Genomic DNA, 25,563 nt, shown 5'->3' with positions numbered 1-25,563 from the left:
ACCTAGACTCACTAGTCAGTTTGGAGGGAACTACCTTTCCCAGCTTCTCAAATAAGGGGATTGGTCACATCCCAAGTGTGAGAAAAACCTTTCCACCGTGAATTACCAAGGTAATGTTATCCGGGGGGGGGGGGATGCAACTCTGCGTCAGTCAACAGCTTATCTCTAATCGTGGCAGTTCCTGATGCCCCAGAAGAAGAAGTCGTTTCAGAGACAGTCTGCCCCTATCTCTGGTTTCCAGATGCTGGAGATTAATAACAGGGGGGGATGAATGCCATCATTGTGAGCTCTGTGCAAACCTTCCCAAGGCATTTGATGGCCACAGTCCCTAGACAGCGCACTATGAGGATAGCGACTCTTAGGTGTGTTTCCAAATCTATGCCTGAAATAGTAGAAAGCAAGTCTTTGTGCCATCCTAATATGTTCCCTGCTTTTACCGCCCATGACCCACCATCAGAATTCTCGACCAATTAATCCCTGAAACTAAGTCCTGCTTCCAGGCCCAACAAATGACATAATTTCGAGTAAAAAGAAGAGTTGGTTTTTATATGCTGACTTTCTCTGCCACTTAAGGGGGAATCAAACTGGCTTACAATTGCCTTCCCTTCCCCTCCCCACAACAGGTACCCTGTGAGGTAGGTGTAAGGTTGCCAAGGGCCCGGTGGTGGCGGGCATACCCCCACCAATCCACTCCGCTGCCTGCTGACCAGCTGAGTGTCGGTGGGCAAACGTGCATGCGTGCCTGCACACCGCGGCATGTCACTTCTGGTTTAAACTAGCGTAAACCAGAAGTGATGCACGCGCGTGATCCCCTCAGCTCTGCTCCAAAAGCCTCCCGCCAGAGGAGAGGGGGACCTGGCAACCCTAGGTAGGTGAGCCCTAGGTCACCCAGCCCAAGGTCACCCAGCTGGCTTCGTGTGGAGGAGTGGGGAAACAAATCCAGTTCACCAGATTTATCCTCCGCCGCTCACGTGGAGGAGTGGGGGAATCAAACCCGGTTCTCCAGATCAGACTCCACAGCTCCAAACCACAGCTCTTAACCACTGCACCACGCTGGTTCTCAAAAAGACACACATAACACACACATGCCTTTCTAATAGGAATAAACCCAGGCAGCCAGTCTGTATGGCATCTTCCATCCCCCACCTTCCCCAAAATGGGCAGTAGGTTGGTGGGGCAAAGAAGACCAAGAGAAATATAGTGCTTGGGGGTGGGGGAAGGCAACTCAAAATCACCTTCCAGAAAAAATCAGGGTAAAAGTGGTCTCCAAAGAACTGGGGGAATATTGGGGGGGGGGACACACACACACAAACAAACGAAAAAATAAGGGGAAATTAAAGGCACAAAAATGCATGCAGAAATCAGGGAATAAACCAAAGCACTTTGGTCCAGAACCAATGAAAACAACACATGTGGAAAAGCCCTGCATGTCCTTTGTTTTTCTTATCCACTCCCTCTCCGTTCCAATGTCACAATTTCAGGGATTTTTAAAGCCACCGAATTACTACAGCATTTAACCAAGTCCGGGTGGGGAAAGATTTGGACATTAAAAAAAACCCACCACTCTCTCGCTGAATAGCTTGTGCATTTCTGGTGCGCTCATGTGCAAACAAACGGCTGGAGACTGCCGGCTTGCCTCACACGTGAGCCTCATTAGCACACTCATACACACATGGGAGGGGGGGAGAGAGAAGCTCTTCCATTGTTCCCCACCTCTTCCTTTGCATTCTGATCGTTCTGATGTCTCTCATGAGAAGAGAGAGACAGAGAGGAGCTCTGAGCCACAAAGAAACAAGGGAAAGCCACAGGCCCATGATGCAGTTGTCCTGAATTAACCTTGCAGCTGTCAATGCTGGTTAGATGTGACACATCCCCGCAATTTGCGTCTGCCTCCACAGTTAGCTCTTGTATTCTAGAAATCCCTCCAGTCGCTCCAATCCCAGAACTTCATCTGCTCTGCCCATTCACTTCTAAAGCCGGTAGGCTTGCCAGGTCCCTCTTCGCAACCGGAGGGAGATTTTGGGGGTGGAGCCTGAGGAAGGTAGGGTATGGGGAGGGGAGGGACTTAAATGCCATAGAGTCCAATTGCCAAAGCGGCCATTTTATCCAGGGGAACTGATCTCTGTCGGCTGGAGATCAGTTGTAATAGCAGATCTTCAGCTAGTACCTGGAAGTTGAGAGAAAGTATAGTAAGGGCTCTATAAATGACATACAACCTCTTATTCTATAAGCCAGTGAATTTAGTGACAAAAGTGAAAAAATTACATACAATCTAATAAAGGAAACTTATGAAAATAACTATGAGTACATGTGAGGCAATGCAATACAATACAAAAATACAAATATATATATATATATTGGCTTATCTCATTCAATGACTTATTAGTCTCTTAGAATTTTGTACTGTTCATATGCTTATTGTTCCCTCAGGAACCGGGAGAAAGATGACGGACGATAGGTGGAGAGGAACGCCGTCCAGATGCTTTGCGTTTTCACTACCCCGTGGGCAGCTTCTTCAGCTCTCCTTTCAATTGGAGTCAAAGCTCCTTCAATAAGTTACCATATTCATATAATCTCTCTGAGGTTAGAAGTTTCACGCACCCACTGGGCTGCTCTGCTCTTAGCTGCTTAGATGTATTGTATTGCCTCACATGTACTCATAGTTATTTTCATAAGTTTCCTTTATTAGATTGTATGTAATTTTTTCACTTTTGTCACTAAATTCACTGGCTTATAGAATAAGAGTTTGTATGTCATTTATAGAGCCCTTACTATACTTTCTCTCAGCTTGACTTTTATAGTAAACGTGCCTTTTTTGCTCCAGCCAGTACCTGGAAGTTGGCAACCCTAAAAGTGGGGAATGTTCACATAAATAAATAATAAATAAATTTTATTTGCAGCTAGTATGCCGGATAAAACAGGTAAAACAGAAACTGACCGTACAGAGTAGATGTTTACAACCATCCAACAGAATTCTGAATCACCCGATTTTACATTTCCACAGACCAAGGAAGTACATTAAGGCGAAGTAGCTTCATTGCTACTGCACAGTATTTTGCAACCTGGGTGGTGATTGGTGAGCTGTCTCCCAGCAGAAACGTTTTGGTCCATTCACCCTCATCACCAGAGCCCATTTCCCTAACCAAAGGGTCAGTAATATTGAAGCAGGCTGTTTATAGAGGGAATGTTCACATATGAGGAAGTATCTTGGAGGGAGAGCACAGATTAACTGAAGATTAACTTGGCCCAAGGTAAGTACTATCTACTCACACTGGCAGTGAATCTCCAAGATCTCAGGCTGAGGTTCCACATAAAAGCAATCCTCAACATCATGGAACACAAATGAATGTGTGAAATATTCTGGGAAGCATCCAGAATGCAATATTCGGAGTTGCATCTGAAAATGAAATATCGCATTTTCTGAAAATCTGACCCTTTGTGTATGTGTGAGTGTTTGTGTCACCAGCACACAACGTGGAGGGGAGGAAAAAGCCCTCTTATTCTGAGAATGTCTGACAGGCCAGTCCAAGACCCTTCAAGCAAGATCAACCCAAAAGTGAATTCATCATTGTTTGGCTCCTGTCACCCCAGCTGGCCGGGTCAGCGTTGTCCTCTGACCTGGGATTGCAAGTGATAGACAGGGCTGGCAAAGGCTTTATCACAGCATAATTGGACAGAATGAAAAGGAAAACCCTGAGTTTTTCTCCTTGGGTAACCATTTTCTTCTCATCTGATAACTTGGGAGGAGGGAATAATATGGCCTTTTATATTTCACACAGTCTGCCTCAAGATTTCTGAAGCGGAGTGTTCTTGAAGTGGTATCCATCAAAGTTGTAGTTTACAAAATGTTGGTCCATCAAGAAAATTCCATAAATAAAGAAGTGGAGGAGATGGGAGTCGAACCCGGTTCTCCTGATTAGAGTCCACCACTCTTAACCACTGCACCACACTGGCTCTCTTAAACATAAACAACATGGTCAGCTCTGCTGGTCTCTCTAAATTCCACTGGATCAATTCCCTAGTCTCTACTGATTTCATCCAGGATCAGAACAATAATTTAGGAATGTGTGTATCCCTGCTATGAAGTTCTGCTAATCTTAACAAAAGTGTTTGTGGCTTCTCTCAACAATTCTCTCACTGATTTCCCAAAGGAGCAAACCCTCAAATTTGCTCTGCTTTTTGTTTTAGATGAAATCTGTGGCCAACTGAGCAATGTGCAGAACTCACCACACAATTTTCACTGATTTTATCAAAACTCTGGTCAGCTTCCTTTGAAATCTTTCAAGCATTTTTGCCTGATTCTAATTTACTTATTTGAGCGTTGCTTTAGGCAAAATCCCAATTGTAATTCTAAACAGATTCCAAGACCACATGCAAAAGGAGGTGATCCACAAATCCAGTAAACCAATGACCGAAGTCTCTTCAAGCAGCTTCCAGCTTCTGGCCTTCGACCTCCATTTCTCTTGGTGCATAAATTCACAAGAAGGAACTGCTTTGGTCCATGCATGGACAGAAAATAGTGAAGTATGGATTCACTCCAAAAGTAATTAACTTGCACCCGCCGGAGGTTTTTTGGGCAGAGCCTGAGGAGGGCGGGGTTTGGGGATAGGAGGTACTTCAATGTCATAGAGTCCAATAGCCAAAGCAGCCATTTTCTCCAGGGGAACTGATCTCTATTGTCTGGAGATTGGTTGTAATAGCAGGAGATTGGCAACCGTAAATGCAGGGGTCCCCAATGTGGTGCCCATGGGTGCCATGGTGCCTGACAACACTTTTTCTGGTGCCCGCCAAGTGATTTTAGGAAGTAGGTGGGGCCAGGTAGGACTTTTGCCCCGCAAGGCTTCTGATTGGCTGTGCATATTTTATTTTTAAATGTTGCTTTGGCAGCAGCTGCCACCATAGTTACTGAAGTTAAGCTGTGGCAATCATTTTGTGGCTAGCTCCGCCTCCTGCGGCAGCCATTTTGTGGCAGCCATTTTGTTGCTGGACCCACCATGCCGGGTCAGAATTCCAAATGTGCCTGTTTGCTCAAAAGGTTGGGGGACTCCTGCTCTAATGGTGCAGAGGTAGCCTTCTGTTTTGTTGTTTTGAACTGCCTTAGTATTTGTCTCCAGGCTCTAATTGTGGATGCAGAACCACATAAGGAAACTTGACGGAACCCTTTTGGCTGCCTGGGAATCAGAACTTGCCAGATTTACATGAATGACTGCATTTACCTCCTCTGCAAAGTCTTGTAGTCACTGATTTGTATGGCTGGAGGAGGGCGGGGAGACCATGGCAGCAATTTAAGCAAGGCACGAGTGCCAACAACTTAATTACTGGTTGTGTGCCAAGGGGGGGCCACAATACACCTATTAATACCAGTCTGCTCGACAAGACTAATTCTCCTAACCTTTTCGCTTGTTGCCTTATACTCGGGTCAGCCGCAGCATCTCTCATGAGCTGACACTATTCAACAGACATTGGCAACTGCCTAATGCAAATGCCAAGTGTGATAGTGGGAAACAAATGAAAGATTAAGATAATTCCCTACCCTTCCTCCTTAAATGGTGTACATTTCTTTCTCTACTTTTTCTCTTAAAATCAGAATAACATCTTTCCTTGGAGCAGTTCTTGGAACAGTGCCAGGGTTTGTCCTAGATTCCAGCAGCCCATTTCTCAGTTTCTATGAGATACAGGTGGTTACCGGATTGCAGTATTTCCCCCGCCTCCAAGGCGCCTCTGGGCAGCGCTATCAGGGCAGTCGTTCCATACTTCCTGTTTTTATGTGGAACTTCCTGTGTGCTTGCGCTGAAGCGATGGGGCAATGTAACACCCCATTGGTAGGGTTGCCAACCTCCATGTACTACACATGAGCACATGAAGATGCCTTATACTGAATCAGACCCTTGCTCCATCAAAATCAATATTGTCTGCTCAGACCGGCAGCGGCTCTCCAGGGTCCCAGGCAGGGGTCTTTCACATCGCCTACCTGCCTAGTCCCTTTAACTGGAGATGCTGGGGATTGAACCTGGGACCTTCTGCATGCCCAGCAGATGCTCTACCACTGAGCCACAGCCCCTCCCCTGGAGATCTCCTGCTATTACAACTTATCTCCAGCCAATAGAGATCAGTTCACCTGGAGAAAATGCCGCTTTGGCAGTTGGATTTTATAGCATTGAAATTTCTCCCTTCTCCAAACCCCGCCCTCCTCAGGCTCCGCCCCAAAAGCCTCCCACCCGTGGCGAAGAGGGACCCTACCCATTGGTCCCCATTGGCTTATGGAGTTAGCGCCCCCAAAGCCTACCAGCGAATCATACCTTGCCTACGTGTCTGCCCGTTTGATTGGGTAGCTGATTTCCCGCATTACGATGGTTGTTTTGATTGGCTTTGCTGCCCTGCCTCACCTTTTTGAATTACAGACAGTAGGTAAAGAAGTCAGCATAGCTGTGATTATGGCCGATTTGCAGGGCTATGGGAATATTGCTTTTTAGTACCTCCAGGTACTAGCTGGAGATCTCCTGCTATTACAACTGATCTCCAGTCGATAGAGATCAGTTCCCCTGGGGAAAATGGCCGCTTTGGCAATTGGACTCCATGGCATTGAAGTCCCTCCCCAAACCCCGCCCTCCTCAGGCTCCACCCCCAAATCTTCACCTGGAAAAAATGGCCGCTTTTGGCAATTGGACTCAAATGGCTTTGAAGTCCATTCTCAAACCCCGCCCTCCTCAGGCTCCGCCCCCAAAACCTCCCACCAATGGCGAAGAGGGACTTGGCAGCCCTAGTGGTTGTGGTGAGAATTTTGAAGCCACCATCTCCACATCTGGCCATGCAGAGTGCTGATTGGCTGTCCCTTTGCCCAGATTTTTTTTTAAATGTCTAATGAAACCAAATGGCTTGATTTTAAAAAGGAAGTATTGAATAAACACCTAAACAGATAAACATGTCAGGCTCTTGAGAAAAGAAGTTCCTACAGAAGTCAAAGTTTTCCCCCAAAGCACGGTGGAGCAGAAATCCACACTGAAGCTGGAGCTGGGTAACGTATAGGGTTGCCAGGTCCTTCTTCAACACTGGCGGGAGGTTTTTGGAGTGGAGCCTGAGGAGGGCGGGGTTTGGGGAGGGGAGGGACTTCAATCCCATAGAGTCCAATGGCCAAAGCGGCCATTTTCTCCAGGGGAACTGATCTCTATCAGCTGGAGATCAGTTGTAATAGCAGGAGATGTCCAGCTAGTACCTGGCGGTTGGCAACCCAAGTAACGTCGCAGCAAGCAACATTCCACAACAGTGCAAAAACGCGCACTTGCGCAAGGAGGAAAGGCTAGTCCGTGGGCTGCCTAAAACAAAGGTGCTATTTTTATCTGATGAACACTGCAAAGGGTGGCATTTTAAGAGAATGCATGACTGCGGCCTGCCCAGATGGAAACGAAGTACATTTTCCCCCCCATGCCACCTTCCCTGTTCGAAGTCGGAAGCGGAGTTCGGGCTGGCTCTCATTACCAAGGAGGGAGTATAGGAATGAAATGACACAGCGCTCACTAGGAAATGGTACTGGCCGAAGCTACATGTTTCCAGGGGGAACAGCTCAGAGATGGGAGGAATGTACATAAATCCTGTTATTACTTAATGGGATTTTAGAGCTCACTTCTTAACCAATGCTTTGAAATGTATACTCGGCAGCTCACTTAGCTACACTGAATTTTAAACCACGCTGCAGTAGCAACTTTCTTAAACGCCTGTCTTACTTCTATGTACGTTACATGTTTACAGAGACTTGGCAATACCTGCTAACCAATTAGCTTTGTATTACATTTCAGATAGGTTTAGGGACTCCAGTATTCAGGGTATTTTTCATTAGCTGTAGTTCTCACCCTGTTGTTAATTATTAATTTATTATTTATGCTTATTTACATCATTTATACCCTACCGGTCTACCCAATGGGGACTCAAAGCACCTTTCATTATTCTTCTTTCTTTCATTTTATCCTCACAACAACCTTGTGAGGTAGGTTAGGCTGAGAGATTGGCCCAAGGTCACCCAGCAAGCTTCCACAGCACAGTGGGGATTTGAACCTGGGTCTCCCAGCTCCTAGTCTGACACTCATTCATTCTTATAATCCAAGCAAGCTCTTTCTTACCTTCTTCTCCCCACAGCCTAAGTTAAATGTCCACTCTGAGTTGGATCCAGTGATCCCCTTCCACAGAGGAACATTCCTTGAAAGGAAGGAACTAGGGTTGCCAACCTCCAGGTACTAGCTGGAGATCTCCTGCTGTTACAACTGATCTCCAGCCAATAGAGATCTGTTCACCTGGAGAAAATGGCCGCTTTGGCAATTGGACTCTATAGCATTGAAGTCTCTCCCCTCCTCCAACCCTGCCCTCCTCAGGCTCAGCCCCCAAAACCTCCCGCTGATGGCAAAGAGGGACCTGGCAACCCTAGAAAGAACTCCTACCATAGGAAGATTCATCCCTTAGTGTTAGGGTTGCCAGCCTCCAGGTACTAGCTATAGATCTCCTGCTATTACAACTTATCTCTAGCCGATAGAGATCAGTTCCCCTGGAGAACATGGCCACTTTGGCAATTGGACTCTATGGCATTGAAGTCCCTCCTCAAACCCCACCCTCTTCAGGCTCCGTCCCAAAAACCTCCCGCCAGTGGTGAAGAAGGACCTGGCAACCCTACTTAGTGTGCCATTGGCTCTAACTCTGTGTTAATAGTTCACAGTGGGTAGCCGTGTTAGTCTGTTTGCAGTAGTCAAAAAGGGCAAGAGTCCAGTAGCACCTTAGAGACTAACAAAAATATTTTCTGGTAGGGTATGAGCTTTCTGAAGAAGTGAGCTGTGGCTCACGAAAGCTCATACCCTACCAGAAAATATTTTTGTTAGTCTCTAAGGTGCTACTGGACTCTTGCCCTTTTTGACTTCTGTGTTAATAGGTTCACATGGAAACTGATAAGATGGAGCTGTGACTGGTAATTATTCTCCCCCCTTTTAATATACAAATCCAATGCCTCTGTGACTGACATAATGCCTTTCTTACTAAGTGATAGGGACCCCAAGGCTACATTGTCAGTGGCAAGATTTGTTTCAGTCCTTATATCCCTCCAACACTAGATATATGCTGCTCAAGATCAAGTGATCAAGGAGCTTCTAAGGGATAAAGGAAAAGAAAAGGTAATTATTCTTACTATCTGCCACCACTGCAAATGAGTATGATGCTGTTGCCCTCCAGCTTCCATTTTGTTGGTCTCTTGCTCCTCCATCTTGGCACCAAGGCCAGCTCTCCTCTGCCAGTTACACTAGACCAGGAAAAGGAGGGTTTCCTCATCTATAATACAAACGTTGAGAGCTCCTAGAAAAAGAGCAAGATTGGGCAAACAAGGCGCTACCTAGCTTTGAGGCCATTAATCAGGACCTCTCAGTAATTAATTAAAGAGGACTTTAGTACAAAAGATCTGAATGTCTTAGTTCTCAAGCATCACCAAGAATGAAATCCCATATTAGCAGTGTGTACTAAAAGGTATTTCCCCCCAAAACTGAACTAATTTGGACTACGGAATTTCCTGCAACAAATCCCTATTCAAAGAGGTAACTGCTTCTAACATACCAGTACCCCTTGGCCACTCAAAGGCCTCTCCTCCCTTTTCTTATTTGGAAATTTTCTCAGCACCTGGGAATTCCCTCCTTTTTATCTGCAGCCCATCAAGAAGCACAGATGTTAGCTCATCTGGACCGCCCTGCCCTTTCTCCAAACCAGGGGGGGAAGGAGTCTTTGGGTTTTACTCAAGTGTCTGGGCCAACATCTGCAGCCAGATTCTGTCCCCAGATTGTGCTCTGCTTCTGGTGTACTCCTGCTGTTCAGAGGCAGTAAACCTTTGAACACCAGTGACAGGAGGCAACACTAGGGGAAGGCCTCAGCCTCTATGACCTGTTGTTGGCCCTCCAGAGCAAATACTTGGCCACTGTGTGAGACAGGATGCTGGACTAGATGGACCACTGGACTCATCCAGCAAGGATCTTTTTATGTTATGTGTGCCTTGAATGTTCTGCCTTAAGAACATAGGATTATAAGAAAAGCCCTGCTGAATCAGATCAAGGTCCATCAAGTCCAGCAGTCTGTTCACACAGAGGCCAACCAGGTGCCTCTAGGAAGCCCACAAGCAAGTCAACTGCAGCAGCATTGTCCTGCCTACATTCCACAGCACCTAATATAGTAGGCATGCTCCTCTGATACTAGAGAGAATAGGTATGCATCATGACTAGTATCCATTTTTACTAGTAGCCATGAATACCCCTCTCCTTCATGAGCATGTCCACTCCCCTCTTAAAGCCTTCCAAGCTGGCAGCCATCACCACATCCTAGGGCAGGCAGTTCTACAATTTAACTATGCGTTGTGTGAATAAATACTTCCTTATATCTGTTTTGAATCTCTCACCCTCCAGCTTCAGCAGATGACCCCACGTTCTGGTATTATAAGAGAGGGAGAAAAGCTTCTCCCGGTCCACTCTCTCCATACCATGCATTATTTTATAGACCACTATCATGTCTCCCCTTAACCTCCTTTTTTCCAAGCTAAACACCCTTAAGCTTTTTAACTGCTTCTCACAGTGCAGTTGCTCTAACCCCCTGATCATTTTGGTTGCTCTTTTCTGCACCTTCTCAAGCTCTGCAATATCCCTTTTCAGGTGTGGTCTCACCATAGATTTGTACAAGGGCAGTATGATAGCAGCAGTTTTATTCTCTATTCCTTGTCTAATTATGGCCAACATGGAATTTACCTTTTTCACAGTGGCCACACACTGGGTTGACATCTTCATCGAGCTATCCACTACCACCCCAAGATCCCTTTCTTGGTCTGTCGCTGCCAGCACAGATCCCATCAGTGTTTATGTGAAGTTGGGGATTTTTTGCCCCAATATGCATCACTGTACACTTGCTCACATTGAATTTCATTTGGCATTTTAATGATCCAGTTGATGCGAAAGACCTTGGCTTAAGACCCTGGAGAGCTGCTGCCAGTCTGAGCAGACAATACTGACCTCGAGTGCCCAAGGGTCTGATTCAGTATAAGGCAGCTTCATGTGGTCATGTGGTCGTTTAGAGCTGAACTAAAAAGTGAGCTCCATTCACCCCGATTCATGTCTAGGGTATATGGGTCCCCTGACTACGCATGATAATTATCCTCAGGACTGGGGTTGCCAGCCTTCAGGTACTAGCTGGAGATCTCCTGCTATTACAATTGATCTCCAGCTGATAGAGATCAGTTCACCTGGAGAAAATGGCAGCTTTGGCAATTGGACTCTATGGCATTGAAGTCCCTCCCCTCCCCAAACCCCACCCTCCTCAGGCTCTGCCCCCAAACCTCCCGCCAGTGGCAACGAGGGACCTGTCAACCCTACTCAGGAATGGTCTCAGCATATCTGAACTGCAGCGGCTGCTGGGGTCCAGGGATTCTGGTAGGGACCACTACTGCCAACCCCCAATCCACAAGCCCTCTTTGCTGTCTGCACGCTCACTTTCAAATACTCTGCTACCCATGGCTACAGGCCCATAACAGTGGTGCTTCCAGCCACGCACATCCCAGCATCATTGGGATGAAAGGTGCGCAGGCAGTGGGTGGACTCATGTGCAAGTGTGGGAAGGACATGCAGGCAGCTGGGGGCAGGTAGGTAAGGAGGGGGGCATGAGCAGGAAGCCTGGTGGTAGGCTGGGGGGGGGGAACCTGAGCACTGTCTGCCCAGGGCCGCCTAAAACCTGGAAATGGCCCTGGCAATACTCTAAGGCCATTTATACTTGGTAATTAGCAGCGCGTTCCAGGCTGAATTGCCCCGCATATTTCTTTGAGTTTTTCACGCTGAACCGTCATTCAGGAAGTGACTGCGAAGCTGGCGCATACCTGCTTCTCATTTCTTAAGAGCCCATTTAACACGACCTTTTATGTTTGCTCCGCCCCCGCTGCAAAGAATCCCCTCAAGGAACCATGCAAAATCACAGCCGCGCGTTAGCTATGCACACGGCGGTTGCTAATGGCTATGCAAACAGGAATAGAGGAGCAGGCGAGTGGGGGGTGGAATTTCTTCTTTTGCATCGGGACCGTGAATAGGCATTTTAAAGGTTGCATTTAAAAAAAGAGCTTTGAGCGAGCATCAAAATTGACCCTGCGTAAATGGCCTAAGTAAACCATATTATACATCTATACGCGTATGAAGCATTTCTTCGGACAAAAACATAGCTGGTTCGTTTTCATCATTGAATAATAAAAAAATTTTTTTTTGCTTTATGGAAAAGTATCTGTTTAGTGTAAGGAATAATCCTCTTTGGAGTAGAAGAAAATGTCCTAATGAGATAAATGCAGGCGCTCTGCTTCCTTTGATCAAAATATCTCCATGTTTGGAATATCATGAAAGAAAGACAGTTGGCTGAATCTGTCTGCGGGCCTTGGAAGTCCATGATGTCTTTTGGGGTTTTGTTTGACCACAGTTGATGGAATGATTCTCTTTATGTCTTACTAAATGCACTATGAGCTCATCTGCGAGTACAGCCAAAAAAGGTGGGACAATCTTTTAAAACTTTTTGACACAGAGAACATCAGCGCCAGAGACTCTGACTTTAGAAACTCCTCCAGAATACATTAACATCCCAGACTTGAGATATTGTAAATTGGATCAGGCCTTTAAGTTAACCCACCTTGTAGTTCAGTTTTAGTAACTGTTGTATTTCTTTTGCTCCAGTTTGGATACTCTACTTGCTCCTTTTCTTTCTAAATTCCAGTATGGAGATCTTACAACACACTGGGGCTTTTAAGCTTAGAAGGGGAAAGACACCTAAACAACTACAAAATTGCATTGGTTTTATACATTGTGTTGGTTTAGTGTGGTGGTGGTGGAAATAGGGTTGCCAGGTCCCTCTTCGCCACTGGCGGGAGGTTTTTGGGGCAGAGCCTGAGGAGGGTGGGATTTGGGGAGGGGAGGGACTTCAATGCCATAGAGTCCAGTTGCCAAAGCGGCCATTTTCTCCAGGTGAACTGATCTCTATTGGCAGGAGATCAGTTGTAATAGCAGGAGTTCTCCAGCTAGTATCTGGAGGTTAGCAACCCTAGGTAGAAAGTGCCATCAAGTCGCAGCCAACTTATGGGAAGGCGCCATGGTATATCCCGATCTTGTCAGATCTTGCAATCAGTACTTGGATGGGAGACCACCAAGGAAATCTCTACAAAGGAAGGCAATGGCAAAACACCTCTGCTTCTCACTTGTCTTGAAAGCTTCTTGCTGGGATTGCCATAAGTCAGTTGCGACTTGACAGCACACAACTACGTAAACACAGCGGTGGGATACAGGCCAGTAAAAAATTTCCAGCAATTGAGGTATGAGATGAACAGCAACCCCATGGTTTCCTAACCTTTCACTCCAATATGAATATGAAATGAACAAAAAATAGGTTAGATCCAAGCACATTTTCCACTCAGTCTCACCCAATTAGCCTCCTTACCATAGCCTCCATCCCACGTGGGTTTTGTCCACACAAGTCCCCTGATCCCTGAAATAGCCTTTTGGGGGAATATCTTCAGTTTTTCATCAGTGGAAAAGCTGGTTGGATCCAACCCAATACGTAAATTTGCACAATTTACATGATTTATCCAAGTCACAGAATTTTATCTTTTATTTGGCTCTGCTTGTGCATGATTTTTATGTATTTATTTCAAATGCTACACACATGCAGCTCTGGTCATGTACTAAGGTCAACCTCGTTCTCACTGACGGAGATTACTGATGGGATGATCCAAAATATACTAGCAAATATTTAAGATTATACATCTTGGGCTGCCTCCTATGTTAGTTTCAGCAGCACTGCTAATATAACAGTGCCTGGATGGCGCAGGCTAACCTGATCTCATCCAATCTCAGAAGCTATGCAGGGTCAGCCCTAGTTAGTACTTGGACGGGGAGACCACTAAGGAAGTCTAGGGTTGCTACGCAGAGGCAGGCAATGGTCAACTACTTCTGAACATCTCTTGCCTTGCAATTGCCCGCCAATCCATCAGCCAGCTCGCAGCAAGGATCGTGCATGAGGTTGCGAGCAATGCGATCCTGTCACTTCCCAAAGCGCCACAGCATGACAGGGTGATTTACCACTCAAATGGGGGTTTACTTGGTAAATCATCCCATTGTGCTGCAGTGCTTCCGGAAGTAAACCAGAAGTGACGGGATTGCATCGTTGCTGCCGCGCGCATGCGATTCCTGTCCCCAAAATCTCCCACCGGAGAAAAGGGGGACCTGGAACCCTATTGATGATACTTTCCACAATCCTACTGGCAGAAAAACTTTAAGATGTTTTTCTTTCTCATGCTTCTGGGCAACATTAATCAGGTACAGAGTGGTTTGATGCTTACGAATTTAAAGAGATGAATGAGCAACATAGCAGCAGGGAACAAAGTTCCCAGGTCACTGCCGCACAGGCAAGAATGCAATTGAGGCCTCGGTTCCTAGGACAAGAATCTGCTCTCTTGTTAATTATGTGGCTGTTGAATTTCAGATTAAAAAGGGCATTTCAGAAGCCCTGTGGTATGTTAAGCTTTTCCAAATGGCACAAATTGTAACCATTGAGACAGCAGAGAAATGGCTCCTACTGAGCAATGATCTCCCTGTACCCTGAACTACATTATGGATGTGACTTTAAATTAAAAATTCCTGCAGCACATGAGATGGATAGAGAGGGAGTTTAAGACATGATCTGGCCTTTAAAGAAGACGAAGAGTTGGTTTTTATATGCCAACTTTCTCTACCACTTAAGGAAGAACCAAACTGGCTAATAATCACCTTCCCTTCCCCAAAACAGATGCCCTGAGAGGTAGGTGGGGCTGAGAGAGCTCTAAGAGAGCTGTGACTAGCCCAAGGTCACCTATTGGCTTCATGTGTAGGAGTAGGGAAACCAACCTGGTTCGCTAGATTAGGGTCTGCTGCTCTTGTGGAGGAGTGGGGAATCAAACCCGGTTCTCCAGATTAGAGTCCGCCACTTCAAACCACCGCTCTTAACCACTACACCACACTGGCACTTACCTTGTGCACTTGCAAAACCACAAAATATACAGAGAGCATCACAGAATACACACAGCCCTGGCAATAACTCAGTGATGCAACAGTGGAGAGAATGAGGAGAGACAGATTATAATCATGGCTGTACAACCTGGTAATAGGGCCACCTGCTACTGAAAAGGAGGACTTCACAAGGTCAGTGCCTATAAGATCTCTTTTTGAATGCTAACTAATTAATTTTGTCAAGTAGCAACTTGGGATGGGCAGTCATGAAGGAGCTAGACAAGATTCTTAAGTGTAAGGATGTGTCACTGGCAACCAAGATCAGGTTAATTCATGCCATTGTATTCCCTATTACTATGTATGGGTGTGAAAGCTGGACAATAGGGAGAAAGTAGATTCCTTTGAAATGTGATGTTGGAGGTGAGTGTTACGGATACCGTGGACTGCCAAAAAAAACACCCCAAATCAGTGGATCAAATCAAGCCTGAACTGACCCTAGAAGCTAAAATGACTATACTGAGGCTGTCGTATTTTTGTCACATTACAAGAAGGCAAGAGTAACTGGAAAAGACAGTCATGCTAGGAAAAGCTGAGGGCAGCAGGAAAAGAGGAAGACCCAAGAAGAGATGGATCGACTCTATAAATGAAGCCACAACCCTCAGTTTGCAAGACCTGAGCAAAGCTGTTAAAGATGGGATGTTTTGGAGGACATTGATACATAGGGTCACCATGAGTAGAAGTTACTTGTCAGCACTTAACATACACACACACAAGTAGCAACTGGCGTACAACAACCCCCATGGGGTTTTCAAGACAAGAGATGAGCAGAGGCGGTTTGCCATTGCCTTCCTCTGCACAGCAACCCTGGTCTTCCTTGGTGGTCTCCCATCCAGCTATAACCATGGCCAACCCTACTTAAGCTTCCAAGCTTCCAAGCTCTGGCTATTCAGGCTGCTCTCAAGTGCTCTTGAGTACACCCAAGCTCAACGAAAATGTGATCGAGAAATGGTAGTTTGGTTGGTGGCCTACCAAACAACTTCTTTTCCTGCCTCTGAAAACAAAAGAACCAAACAGTACTGAAGTGGTACAGATTATTCGGAAATGTCAAAGGGGGCACCGTGGAGAACAGAAGCTGGACGGAGAATCTAGAATCTCTAGAATTTTATCTGGGGTTCCTCAATGAGACGAACGATAATGGCAGCAGCTTTTCTATCAAGAATGAACTTCTCCCCTGCAAAGTGTGAGCATCGGGGGAGTATTGAGAGTGCCCTGAGTCATAGGCTGAGTTCCAGCGGGCCACAAGTGAAACCCAACAAGCCTGGCTGAAGTGCCAAGCAAACTGTGTGTCTCATAGAACATGCCCAAGAATCTTCAACAGTACACAGGTGTTCCTTGGCATACATCGGTATGGAAAGGGGTTCTCCAAAAATGGAATGTCTGAAAGCATCTGGTCCAGGTGGATGAGTGGAGAAGAGAGGGGTGTGGACCTGTGTATTGAGCATCTAAGGAACAATGCCTTTTTTATTCTGCCTTTCCTCCAAGTAACTCAGGGTAATGTACATGGTTCTCCCCTCCTCCATTTGATCCTCACAACAATTATGGTAGGAAGGCTATGCTGAGAGTAAGAGAATGACTAGACCAGGGACATCCATTCAGCTTCAAGACAGGTATGAAGATCTAAAAAAAAAAAAGTTAAAGAAGAGATCCTGAATGTGTGTAGTGGAAACTGCGGAAGACCATTGTACTACGAGGAGGTAGATGGTGGTCAATGCAGCCCTTCCCCATGTGAGAGCAATCTCAGGTCATTAACTTGCACACAGCACTGTAAATGATGAGCACCTGGTGATGGGGGAAAACGGTTAGTTTTCACTCTGTTAAAAGAAGGGGAGGGCTTCAGATGAGCCAGCCGGCCAGCCAGCAGGAGGGCGTCTGGAGCATCAGGACGGCTGCCAGAGAAGAAGCGGCTTGCTTGCCTCCCAGGAGACAACTTCCCATCTCCATATTCAGCCTGGATAAAAGGGTATTTTTGTTAAAAGTTTACTTAGCTTGGGTAAAAGGGTGTATTTTTTGTTTAATAAAACTGCATACTTTGTTTCCCCCAACACTTGCCTATTGGAATCAATTCTTTACCAAACCATGGGTAATACAATTGGCGCTGTGAGCAGGATTCCAGAGGCAATATGGGGACAAAGGAATGCATGGAATGTGCAAAGCTGCGTCCCAGGATGGTCTTGTACCAGTGCATGGGCTCCAGCTGCGTACATGTTAAACTCAATAACCCCACCTACCAAATGGGATACTGAGCTGGAGAAAGCAGGAGGTCCCACACCCAGGGCAATAAGTAAATGCTTTAAAAAGATAGGAATAAGGGAAGGTGCAGGTATAGAGGAATGTGGCAAAGTGGGTTGGCTACTTCTTACTGCACTAAGAATGGTCTGGGAGTTGTTGGAAGCTTCTTGGAAGCAGGTGGAAGAGCAGGCTGCAGAAATACATGCCTTAAAAGAACAGCAACTAATTCTGCAGGAAGCCTTGAAGAAGGCAAGAGAAGGCAGGAATGCTGCTGAGGAACAGGCAGGGGCTATAGCTGTTCGTGTCACGAAGATTAAAAGGAACCGGCAGCAGAAGAAAGACCCCTACAAAATCAGAGCACTCAACATCCCTAAAGACTGGAGTTCCACAGGTTCAGGGGATTCCAGTGAGGCAGAGTGGACTGAGGGGGAAGGTAGTAGCGAGGAGAAAGTGAAAGTAAGACCTCTGATTATCAACAAGGCCAAAGGGCCACCTGGAGGGCAAGCACAGGTTACTCGCACTGTAAGGGATTTCAGCCAGCAGGAGCTGACTGAAATCACCAAAAATACTAAACAGCAGCCGGGGGAGTATTTAAGCCACTGGTTGGTACGGCTTTGGGACCAAGGCTATACAGGTGTGCATATGAGCCCCCAGGAGCTATTGAAATTAGGTGCGTTATCCAATGACGTGCTCATTAATGGGTATTTGAGGGGGGCTGCTGGTCAAACACAGACCCTCTTTGATTGGGTTTGCCTGGGCATCAGACAACGGTACCCTGCCCCCATGGACTGGGAAGAACATCTGCCACCCTGGAACACCATTGCTGAGGCAACAGCACAGCTTAGGGGGATGGCAATGCAGACTGGGATATATATCCAGGGATTCCCAGGTCCTGACCCTATGCCCCTAACAGCAGGTATGAGAGCACGGCTAATTAGGGGAGCCCCGCCCGGTTTGCATGGTGCTCTATTAGCCCTGCTGGGACCTGCTCAAGGGCGAGCAGTGGGGGATGTGGTAATCCTTCTGGGACAGCTGGGGGATGTTCCCAGGGAAAATAAGCCCAGAGCACGAACTGCAGTAGAGAGGTCCAAGGATAAAACAAAAGGGCCAAAAATAACCCGAAAACAGATGTTTCTTGAGCTCCTTAGGCAAGGAGTGGAAAAGGAGAAGATTGATGGCCTTCCAACACCTGACCTGTTCCAGCTGTGGCGACGCAAATGTGCTCCTCAGGAGCAGAAAGGGAAGGTACCGCAGACCAAAGAAGTCGAGGTGAGAGGAGTAACACCAACTGCTCCACCTGAGGAGGCGGAGGACTTCTGGTATTCACCCGCACCCAATATGTCAAAGGGGTGGGAGGTACCTATACCATTAGATTAGGGGTGTGGCAAGGCTCCAGTGACAAGGCTAATAAAGACAGCCGTTCCTGGAGACCCACGCCCACATATACCCCTCACAGGAGCTGTGGCTTCAATCCATGGGAACCCCACAGTGTGTATTGATGCCTATGGGAACAGGGCGGAGCATCAGCAGGCAGCCCTGGCAGAGGCCAAGGCTGCTGTAGTATCTGCTAGGCCCCTGGGTCCCTTTGTAAAAGGACTTCCATGTGAGCTGCTGTCTGCTACCATAGAGGTGACTGTATGGAGTCTTTGGCAGAAAGGGCAGGAAGGGAAATGTGTGCCATTGGGCTTCTGGTCGCGGAGGCTGCCAGACGCCATGTCAAACCATTCTCCCTTTAAAGACCCACTGCTAGCATGCTACTGGGCTCTGGTCGAGACCAAAAGATGGACTGGCCAGGAGCTAGTGATAATGAGCCTGAACTGGGTGGAAGGTGACTCAGCCAGTCCTCTGGTAGGCAAAGCTCAACCCCCATCTGAGCAAGTTCGCCCTGGCCCCCAAGGAGTGAGTGCTTTGCAGGAAGAGTTGCCTGTCAAAAAGGCTCCCCCTTATTCAGAAGTGGCTCATGAAACTATTTGGTGCACAGATGGTTCAGCCAAGTATGAGGGGGGAGAACGAGTGTGGTGTGCAGTTGCAACTAATTTTAAATGGCTAATCACATTGACTTGGGCTGGGAAAGGACAATCCAGCAGCCACTGTGCTGAACTAGTGCCTGTGGTGAACAACTTCAGATTTTGGGAGGGGTGGTATACTTGATTCATAGAGGTAACTGGAAATGTAAATAGTTGAACCCTGAGTTGCCAAAAGGAACACATGGATGAAGGGTGTATTGATCACCAAGGGGTGGAATGTAGTGGAAACTGCGGAAGACCATTGTACTACGAGGAGGTAGATGGTGGTCAATGCAGCCCTTCCCCATGTGAGAGCAATCTCAGGTCATTAACTTGCACACAGCACTGTAAATGATGAGCACCTGGTGATGGGGGAAAACGGTTAGTTTTCACTCTGTTAAAAGAAGGGGAGGGCTTCAGATGAGCCAGCCGGCCAGCCAGCCAGCCAGCAGGAGGGCGTCTGGAGCATCAGGACGGCTGCCAGAGAAGAAGCGGCTTGCTTGCCTCCCAGGAGACAACTTCCCATCTCCATATTCAGCCTGGATAAAAGGGTATTTTTGTTAAAAGTTTACTTAGCTTGGGTAAAAGGGTGTATTTTTTGTTTAATAAAACTGCATACTTTGTTTCCCCCAACACTTGCCTATTGGAATCAATTCTTTACCAAACCATGGGTAATACAATGTGGCACCCACCAAGTGTTTTTAGAAAGTGGGTGGGGCCTAGTGTTGCCAATTTCTAGGTATTAGCTGGAGATCTCCTGCTATTACAACTGATCTCCAGGCGATAGAGATCAGTTCTCCTGAAGAAAATGGCCGCTTTGGCAATAGGACTCTATGGGTCAGCCTTGGTTAGTATGGGAGACCACCAAGGAAGTCCAGGATCTCTATGCAGAGGTGGGCAATGGCAAACCACCTCTGTTCGTCTCTTGCCTTGAAATCCCCATGAGTGGTCACCATTACGTTGGCTGTGACTTGACGGCACTTTACACACACACACACACACACGGCTCCCTGCAGGATTAGTTTTGATTTAGTGTGAGTGTAGCGTGGGTGAGGCTTGAAGAGCCAATCGGATTCGTGAATACACAAATCCAACTATACAGGTTAGGGTTGCCATTTGTCAATTGAGGACAGAGGAACAAATACCCTTACTTCCCGTTGCCTACCCTCACTCCAGCTAGTGGTGGTAGGGAAACACGGGGACCAGTTTATAGTGGGCAAACATCCGGCAACACCTCCCATCTCCTGCCCTTGCTCAACTGGAGAAACCAGGTAGAGAAGACATCACTCAACATGGCAAAGACCTGGAAGTGATGTCACCACATCAAGCGACGCTAGCGATTTGGGAAATTGCTAGACCTGCACTCATCGTGGTGACCACTTCTGGATCTTCACCTAGAAGTGATGTTGCCATGTCAAGCAATGTCTTCTTTCCATGCCCTTACCCCCTAATTCTCCAAAAATGTGTGTAGGCACACATCTGGCAGCCCTACACACCCATCTGATTAAACAACTCTGGAATTCCTTGGTGGTCTCCCATCCAATTACTTACCAGAGTCAACCCTGCTTAGCTTCTGAGATCTGATGAGATCAGTTTAACCTGGGTTATTCAGGTCAGGGCAATGAGAAGACTAGGGGGTACCAAAACTGAGTTTCACTTCCTTTGGACAAGAAAGCATGGGAAGCTTGCATCATCTTTGAAATATGTATTTATTTCCACACATAAAATCCTTATGGTGAAAACAGACTCCTAAGGCAGACAGAACAACCATTTTTGTTGTTGTTGTTCCTGAAAAGAACATGCTCACTCTGAGAATGCCTCATTTTTACCCCACTCCATCTTAATTTCTCCATTCTCTCCCTCTGTGTCCTGATATAAATGGCTTCTAACTGTTTTCTGTACCTCTCCCATTAGCCAGAGGTGCCAACTTCCAAAGGCAGGGGAGACTTCCAGATATCTAAGAACATGAGTGCTTAGGGTTGCCAACCTCCAGGTACTAGTTGGAGATCTCCTGCTATTACAACTGATCTCCAGCCGATAGAGATCAGTTCACCTGGAGAACATGGCCACTTTGACAATAGGACTCTATGGCATTGAAGTCCCTCCTCAAACCTCGCCCTCCTCAGGCTCCACCCCAAAAGCCTCCTGCCAGTGGCAACCCTATGAGTGCTGTTTTTGCAAGGCCTCTGACAGAGGGTTGCCAGCCTGGGGTGGGTGGGAGTGGCAGAGCTCTCCCAGAATTACTATTAATCTCCAGAGATCAGGTCCCCCTGGAGAAAATGGCTGTTTTGGAGGGTGGGCTCTATGGCATTATATCCTGCTGAGGACGCTCCACGAATTTCTTAACCTGAAGCTGGCAACCCTACACGGATCTCCATGAATAGACCAGTGACAGGTCAATTCACAGTAATCAAGATAGCCAAACATAAGAACAATCATTCATTCCATCCATCTGATGAAGTAAACAGTGTACTGCATCTGCTACTTCAACATAGTTTTTCAGTTGCCCCATGGCTTGCTTTTTCTCTTCAAAAATTAACAGGCAAGGTTTGGCAAGGTTTTCTCCCCCCACAGGTAGATTGTGCAATGTAGGAAGCAGATCAGAGCATCACACTTAAGCAGAGATTTCAAGATACAAAATAGACTAAAGGGTGAAACTGTGATGGAAATGGTTTGAACATACATTATTTGCTTTAAAAACAATTGGCTCAGAACACAGTCGACATATGAAACAACCAATGCACTGGAAAATATGGAAATATAGACCCTTAGGTGATTCCCCCACCCCAATCTGTCTTTCGTTTTGTATAATCTTGCACATTTTGAGGCTTCAAATATCTCTTGTTCTATTACAAAAAGAGTTCAGTGAAACCCCAAGCTTGCACACTCTTCCTGATTGAAAAGGGGTCCAACGAAAAGCCTCTCTTTATTATTTGTCTAGAAATAACAATTCAGCAACAACCTGCATTTACATCTAAAAATTAGAATAGGCTCAATCACAATATTTTTTTAAAAGTACATAATGCTCTAACCAAAAGAATACTATATGTATGCATTTATTTTAAAGAATTATATCTTACAAATGGGGGGTGAGAAACTCCCCGGGGGGGGGGGGATCCCATCCTTTCTCCCCTAGCCTGCTGAGCCCAAGCATGGCTCCCTTCCAACACCTCTCCCCCATCACCGAGCCCACTCTGGCTCTAGGTGTTCAAAGCCACCTAGACAACGCTCTTTATTTTGGGGGTATTTAACCCCCCAATGTAATTTTTTAGGTTTTCAGATTTTTCTGCAAACCTAGGGGATTCCCCCCCCGCCCTTTGCAGAAGTATCTGTTTTATATCAATGTGGCCCTGATACAAAGAATGGGGGCAACTTTGCTCCCATTCCCCACTCCCTGACCCATATGGTTATTAGTCTATACAAGTCCCACTGCGCCAGGATACAACTTTCCTGGTATTGCTGGCATCCTGACCCCGCTTGGAGTGACAGCAGGAGAATTTTTTTTTAAGTGGCACGTCACTTCTGGGGAAAACCTGTTAAGTGGTGTTGCAACATAGCTCCTCCTGCCATTTCCTTGCCCCTAACCCTCCCGCCAATTGCCTGGCAACCCTATTTTCTGGGGTTGGAAAGGACTGTTGGGGGAATGGAAGATACTGGAAAGATCCACAACTTTACACTCACAGATTGCTCAATACAACCCAAAGGCCACTTATGCAGGGTTGATTTTGATGCTCGCTCATAGCTGCTTTTTTAAATCCGCCCTTTCAAATGACTATTCATGGTCCCGATGCAAGAGGAGAAAGTCCACCCCCCCACTCGCCTGCTCCTTCGTTTGCATAGTCATTAGCAATGGTAGTTTGCATAGCTAAGCTGCAGCTGTGATTTTTCATGGTTCCTTCAGTAAATGCTTTGGTGCGGGGGAGGAGCAAACACAAAAGGTTGTGTTAAAGGGGCTGTTAAGAAATGTGAAGCAGGTATGCACTGCTGGCTTCGCAGTGATGCCTGGAATAATGGTTCAGCATGATCAAAAAAATATGCAGGGCACTTCAGCCTGGGACGCGCTGCTAATGACCAAGAATAAATGGCCAAAGAGTTCTCTGCAAGAGACAGCTGTCTAACCTTGTTCACAGATGATCGTGATTGCACATACAATCTGTATAAAAGCCCTGTTCACACATTACAGTGAACACACATACATCCTTCCTGCACGTGCGCACATCTGTTCGTACAAAAGAGCCAACCCAGGTTCACTTTCCAAGTAAAATGGGGGGCCACCACCTGGATAAACGTGGGGTTTGTTTCACACATTCCACTAAAGAGAAATCCAGTGTCACATGAACGTTGGCCCTAATAATTTGAAATCCAAGTGTTTTGGATGAATCTTGATTGCCAATTAGCACACTAACAGCCCAATCCCATGCAGAGTTATGCCAGTCCAAGCCCATTGAAATTAATGGGCTAAGACTGGAGTAACTCTCTTTAGGATTACACTGTTAGCAGTTCAAGAGCTTCCTTTTTTAAACACAGAAAAATGAAGGCTTAAGGGGCACAGGTTGTTGAGATAGATCTTCTCTTGAATAAGTCCCTCTGAAACACACTCTTGTACAGATCTCGATAGTTTCTAAAGGGCTTACCTTGCGAAAAGTTTCTGGAAGTGCGTGCCCAATGGGCTTTGATTCATAATGGCCCAAAGGACTAATTGACCTACTCAAAGAATCAGGAGTTAAGAGATTCTTCCCTAGCCTGTTGCTAGAAGAAAAGCTTCTCTTTACCTGGTTGACACATCAATAGCAAATTAACCCAAATTGCGGCGGAACTCATCTTTAATTCAAATACGCAAGGTTACCTTGGAGATGATTAATCGTTCCCCGTGCTCCAGTCCGCCTTTCAAAGTAAATCCCCACGGAGCTCCTCCTTGAAGAAAAACCTCCAAATAAATGTATCTTCCTTTATGGGCTACGTTGGCGTCTGGAGAAGAGATGATGCCTCTGCTGAGATTGTCCAACATCCTGATTATTTTCTCAAGCACTCTCCGCAGCCAAAAAAAGCCACTGAAAGGGCCCAGGGACACAAGAGCTGCAGGTTAAAAAAACCCATATCCACGATAAATTGTCTCGTTGCCCGCAATACCAGAAGCTGCTAGGATTGCCAAGAAAGCGTGTTTTCCTTCTGACCCGAAGTCCAGGATGCTGCACTCACCACTCTTTGAAACAACATTTTGGCACATCATTTCTGTATTCCAAATCTTCAATTTTGTTGGGTGCCGTTTCAGCAGGTCGAATCTTTCCCTCTGCAAAGCGTCACACAAGCAAGATATTGTTCCTTACTTCATCATGGTTATGATCTTTTGGCTCCAAACGTTTCCAACCTGTGGCCATTTCATATATCATAGGACAAAAACAGAGAGGAGGGGGGAAAAATAAAAGGTTTAACCACTATAGGTAGCAAACTACACAAATGCAACACCAGCACTTCATTTTTGATTGATTATCAGCCCTTTCTCCCCTTCTGCGAGCAGTTTACCATTACAATGGACGTTTTTGCCTCAGTTCATTGCATCCAAAGAATGAAAGGCGTCTTCTCCCTCTCTCCCTCCCCTTCTCTTTTCTGCTAACTTCACAATTTTCTGACTTGTCAAAAGTGGCAGGGAGAAGAGAGGAAAGCTCAGCCCTTTGAAAACTTATTCTCTTGGGCTTGAAACTCGAAATAGTTTTCCAGTTGGGTTTATAAAGGGGGAAAGAGAGCTGGCCAGGAGAACAGGAAAGGCAGGTGAAATTAATCCCTCGGAAAAATGTTAAGAAGATGGCTTAGCGCTTTCCAGCCCTTTCCCACCGCACCGCCTGGGCTGTCACGCTTGCGGCAGCGAGGGGGAGAAGAGGGGAAACTAGAACAAGGGCGGCCCGTTTTGGCACCGCAACCACAGAGCTATGTGAGATGCCCTTATAACAGAGGCGGCCATATTTATAAGGACACCAGAGGCCATGCTGTAATGTTTTGGAAATTCTGCCTTCAGGGAAAAAAACATCAACCACTTAAATACTATAGATTCTGCCATCAGTTCCTTTAAAATGCTTTAGCGTACCCAATCCAATTCAGTACTGCTTATTGCTCAAATTATGTGTTGTGTACCAGAGGAATGATGAGGGCTTTCCTCTCAGCCGGAGGAGGGCAGGGTCTGGGGAGGGGAGGGACTTCAATGCCATAGAGTCCAATTGCCAAAGGGGCCATTTTCTCCAGGTGAACTGATCTCCTGCTAT

The 25,563-nt window shown here is 46.4% G+C and overlaps 1 protein-coding gene across 1 annotated transcript in view; it reads right to left on the bottom strand.

Moving 5' to 3' along the window:
• The window catches only part of SHROOM3 (shroom family member 3), a 217,753-nt gene extending 193,386 nt beyond the window's left edge, over nucleotides 1-24,367 (bottom strand). Inside the window, exon 1 of the mRNA XM_056855663.1 lies at nucleotides 24,153-24,367. Within this exon, the coding sequence (XP_056711641.1) occupies nucleotides 24,153-24,314 (162 nt within the window). The 5' untranslated portion in view covers nucleotides 24,315-24,367. The remainder of the gene's footprint in view (nucleotides 1-24,152) is intronic.
• Between the last annotated feature and the right edge of the window lie 1,196 nt (nucleotides 24,368-25,563).

Source organism: Euleptes europaea, chromosome 9 (genome assembly GCF_029931775.1).
Source record: "Euleptes europaea isolate rEulEur1 chromosome 9, rEulEur1.hap1, whole genome shotgun sequence".
In the NCBI taxonomy this organism is placed as follows: domain Eukaryota; kingdom Metazoa; phylum Chordata; class Lepidosauria; order Squamata; family Sphaerodactylidae; genus Euleptes; species Euleptes europaea.
The sequence above is the reverse complement of the archived record's forward strand: the minus strand, read 5'-3'. Positions and strand labels throughout refer to the sequence as shown.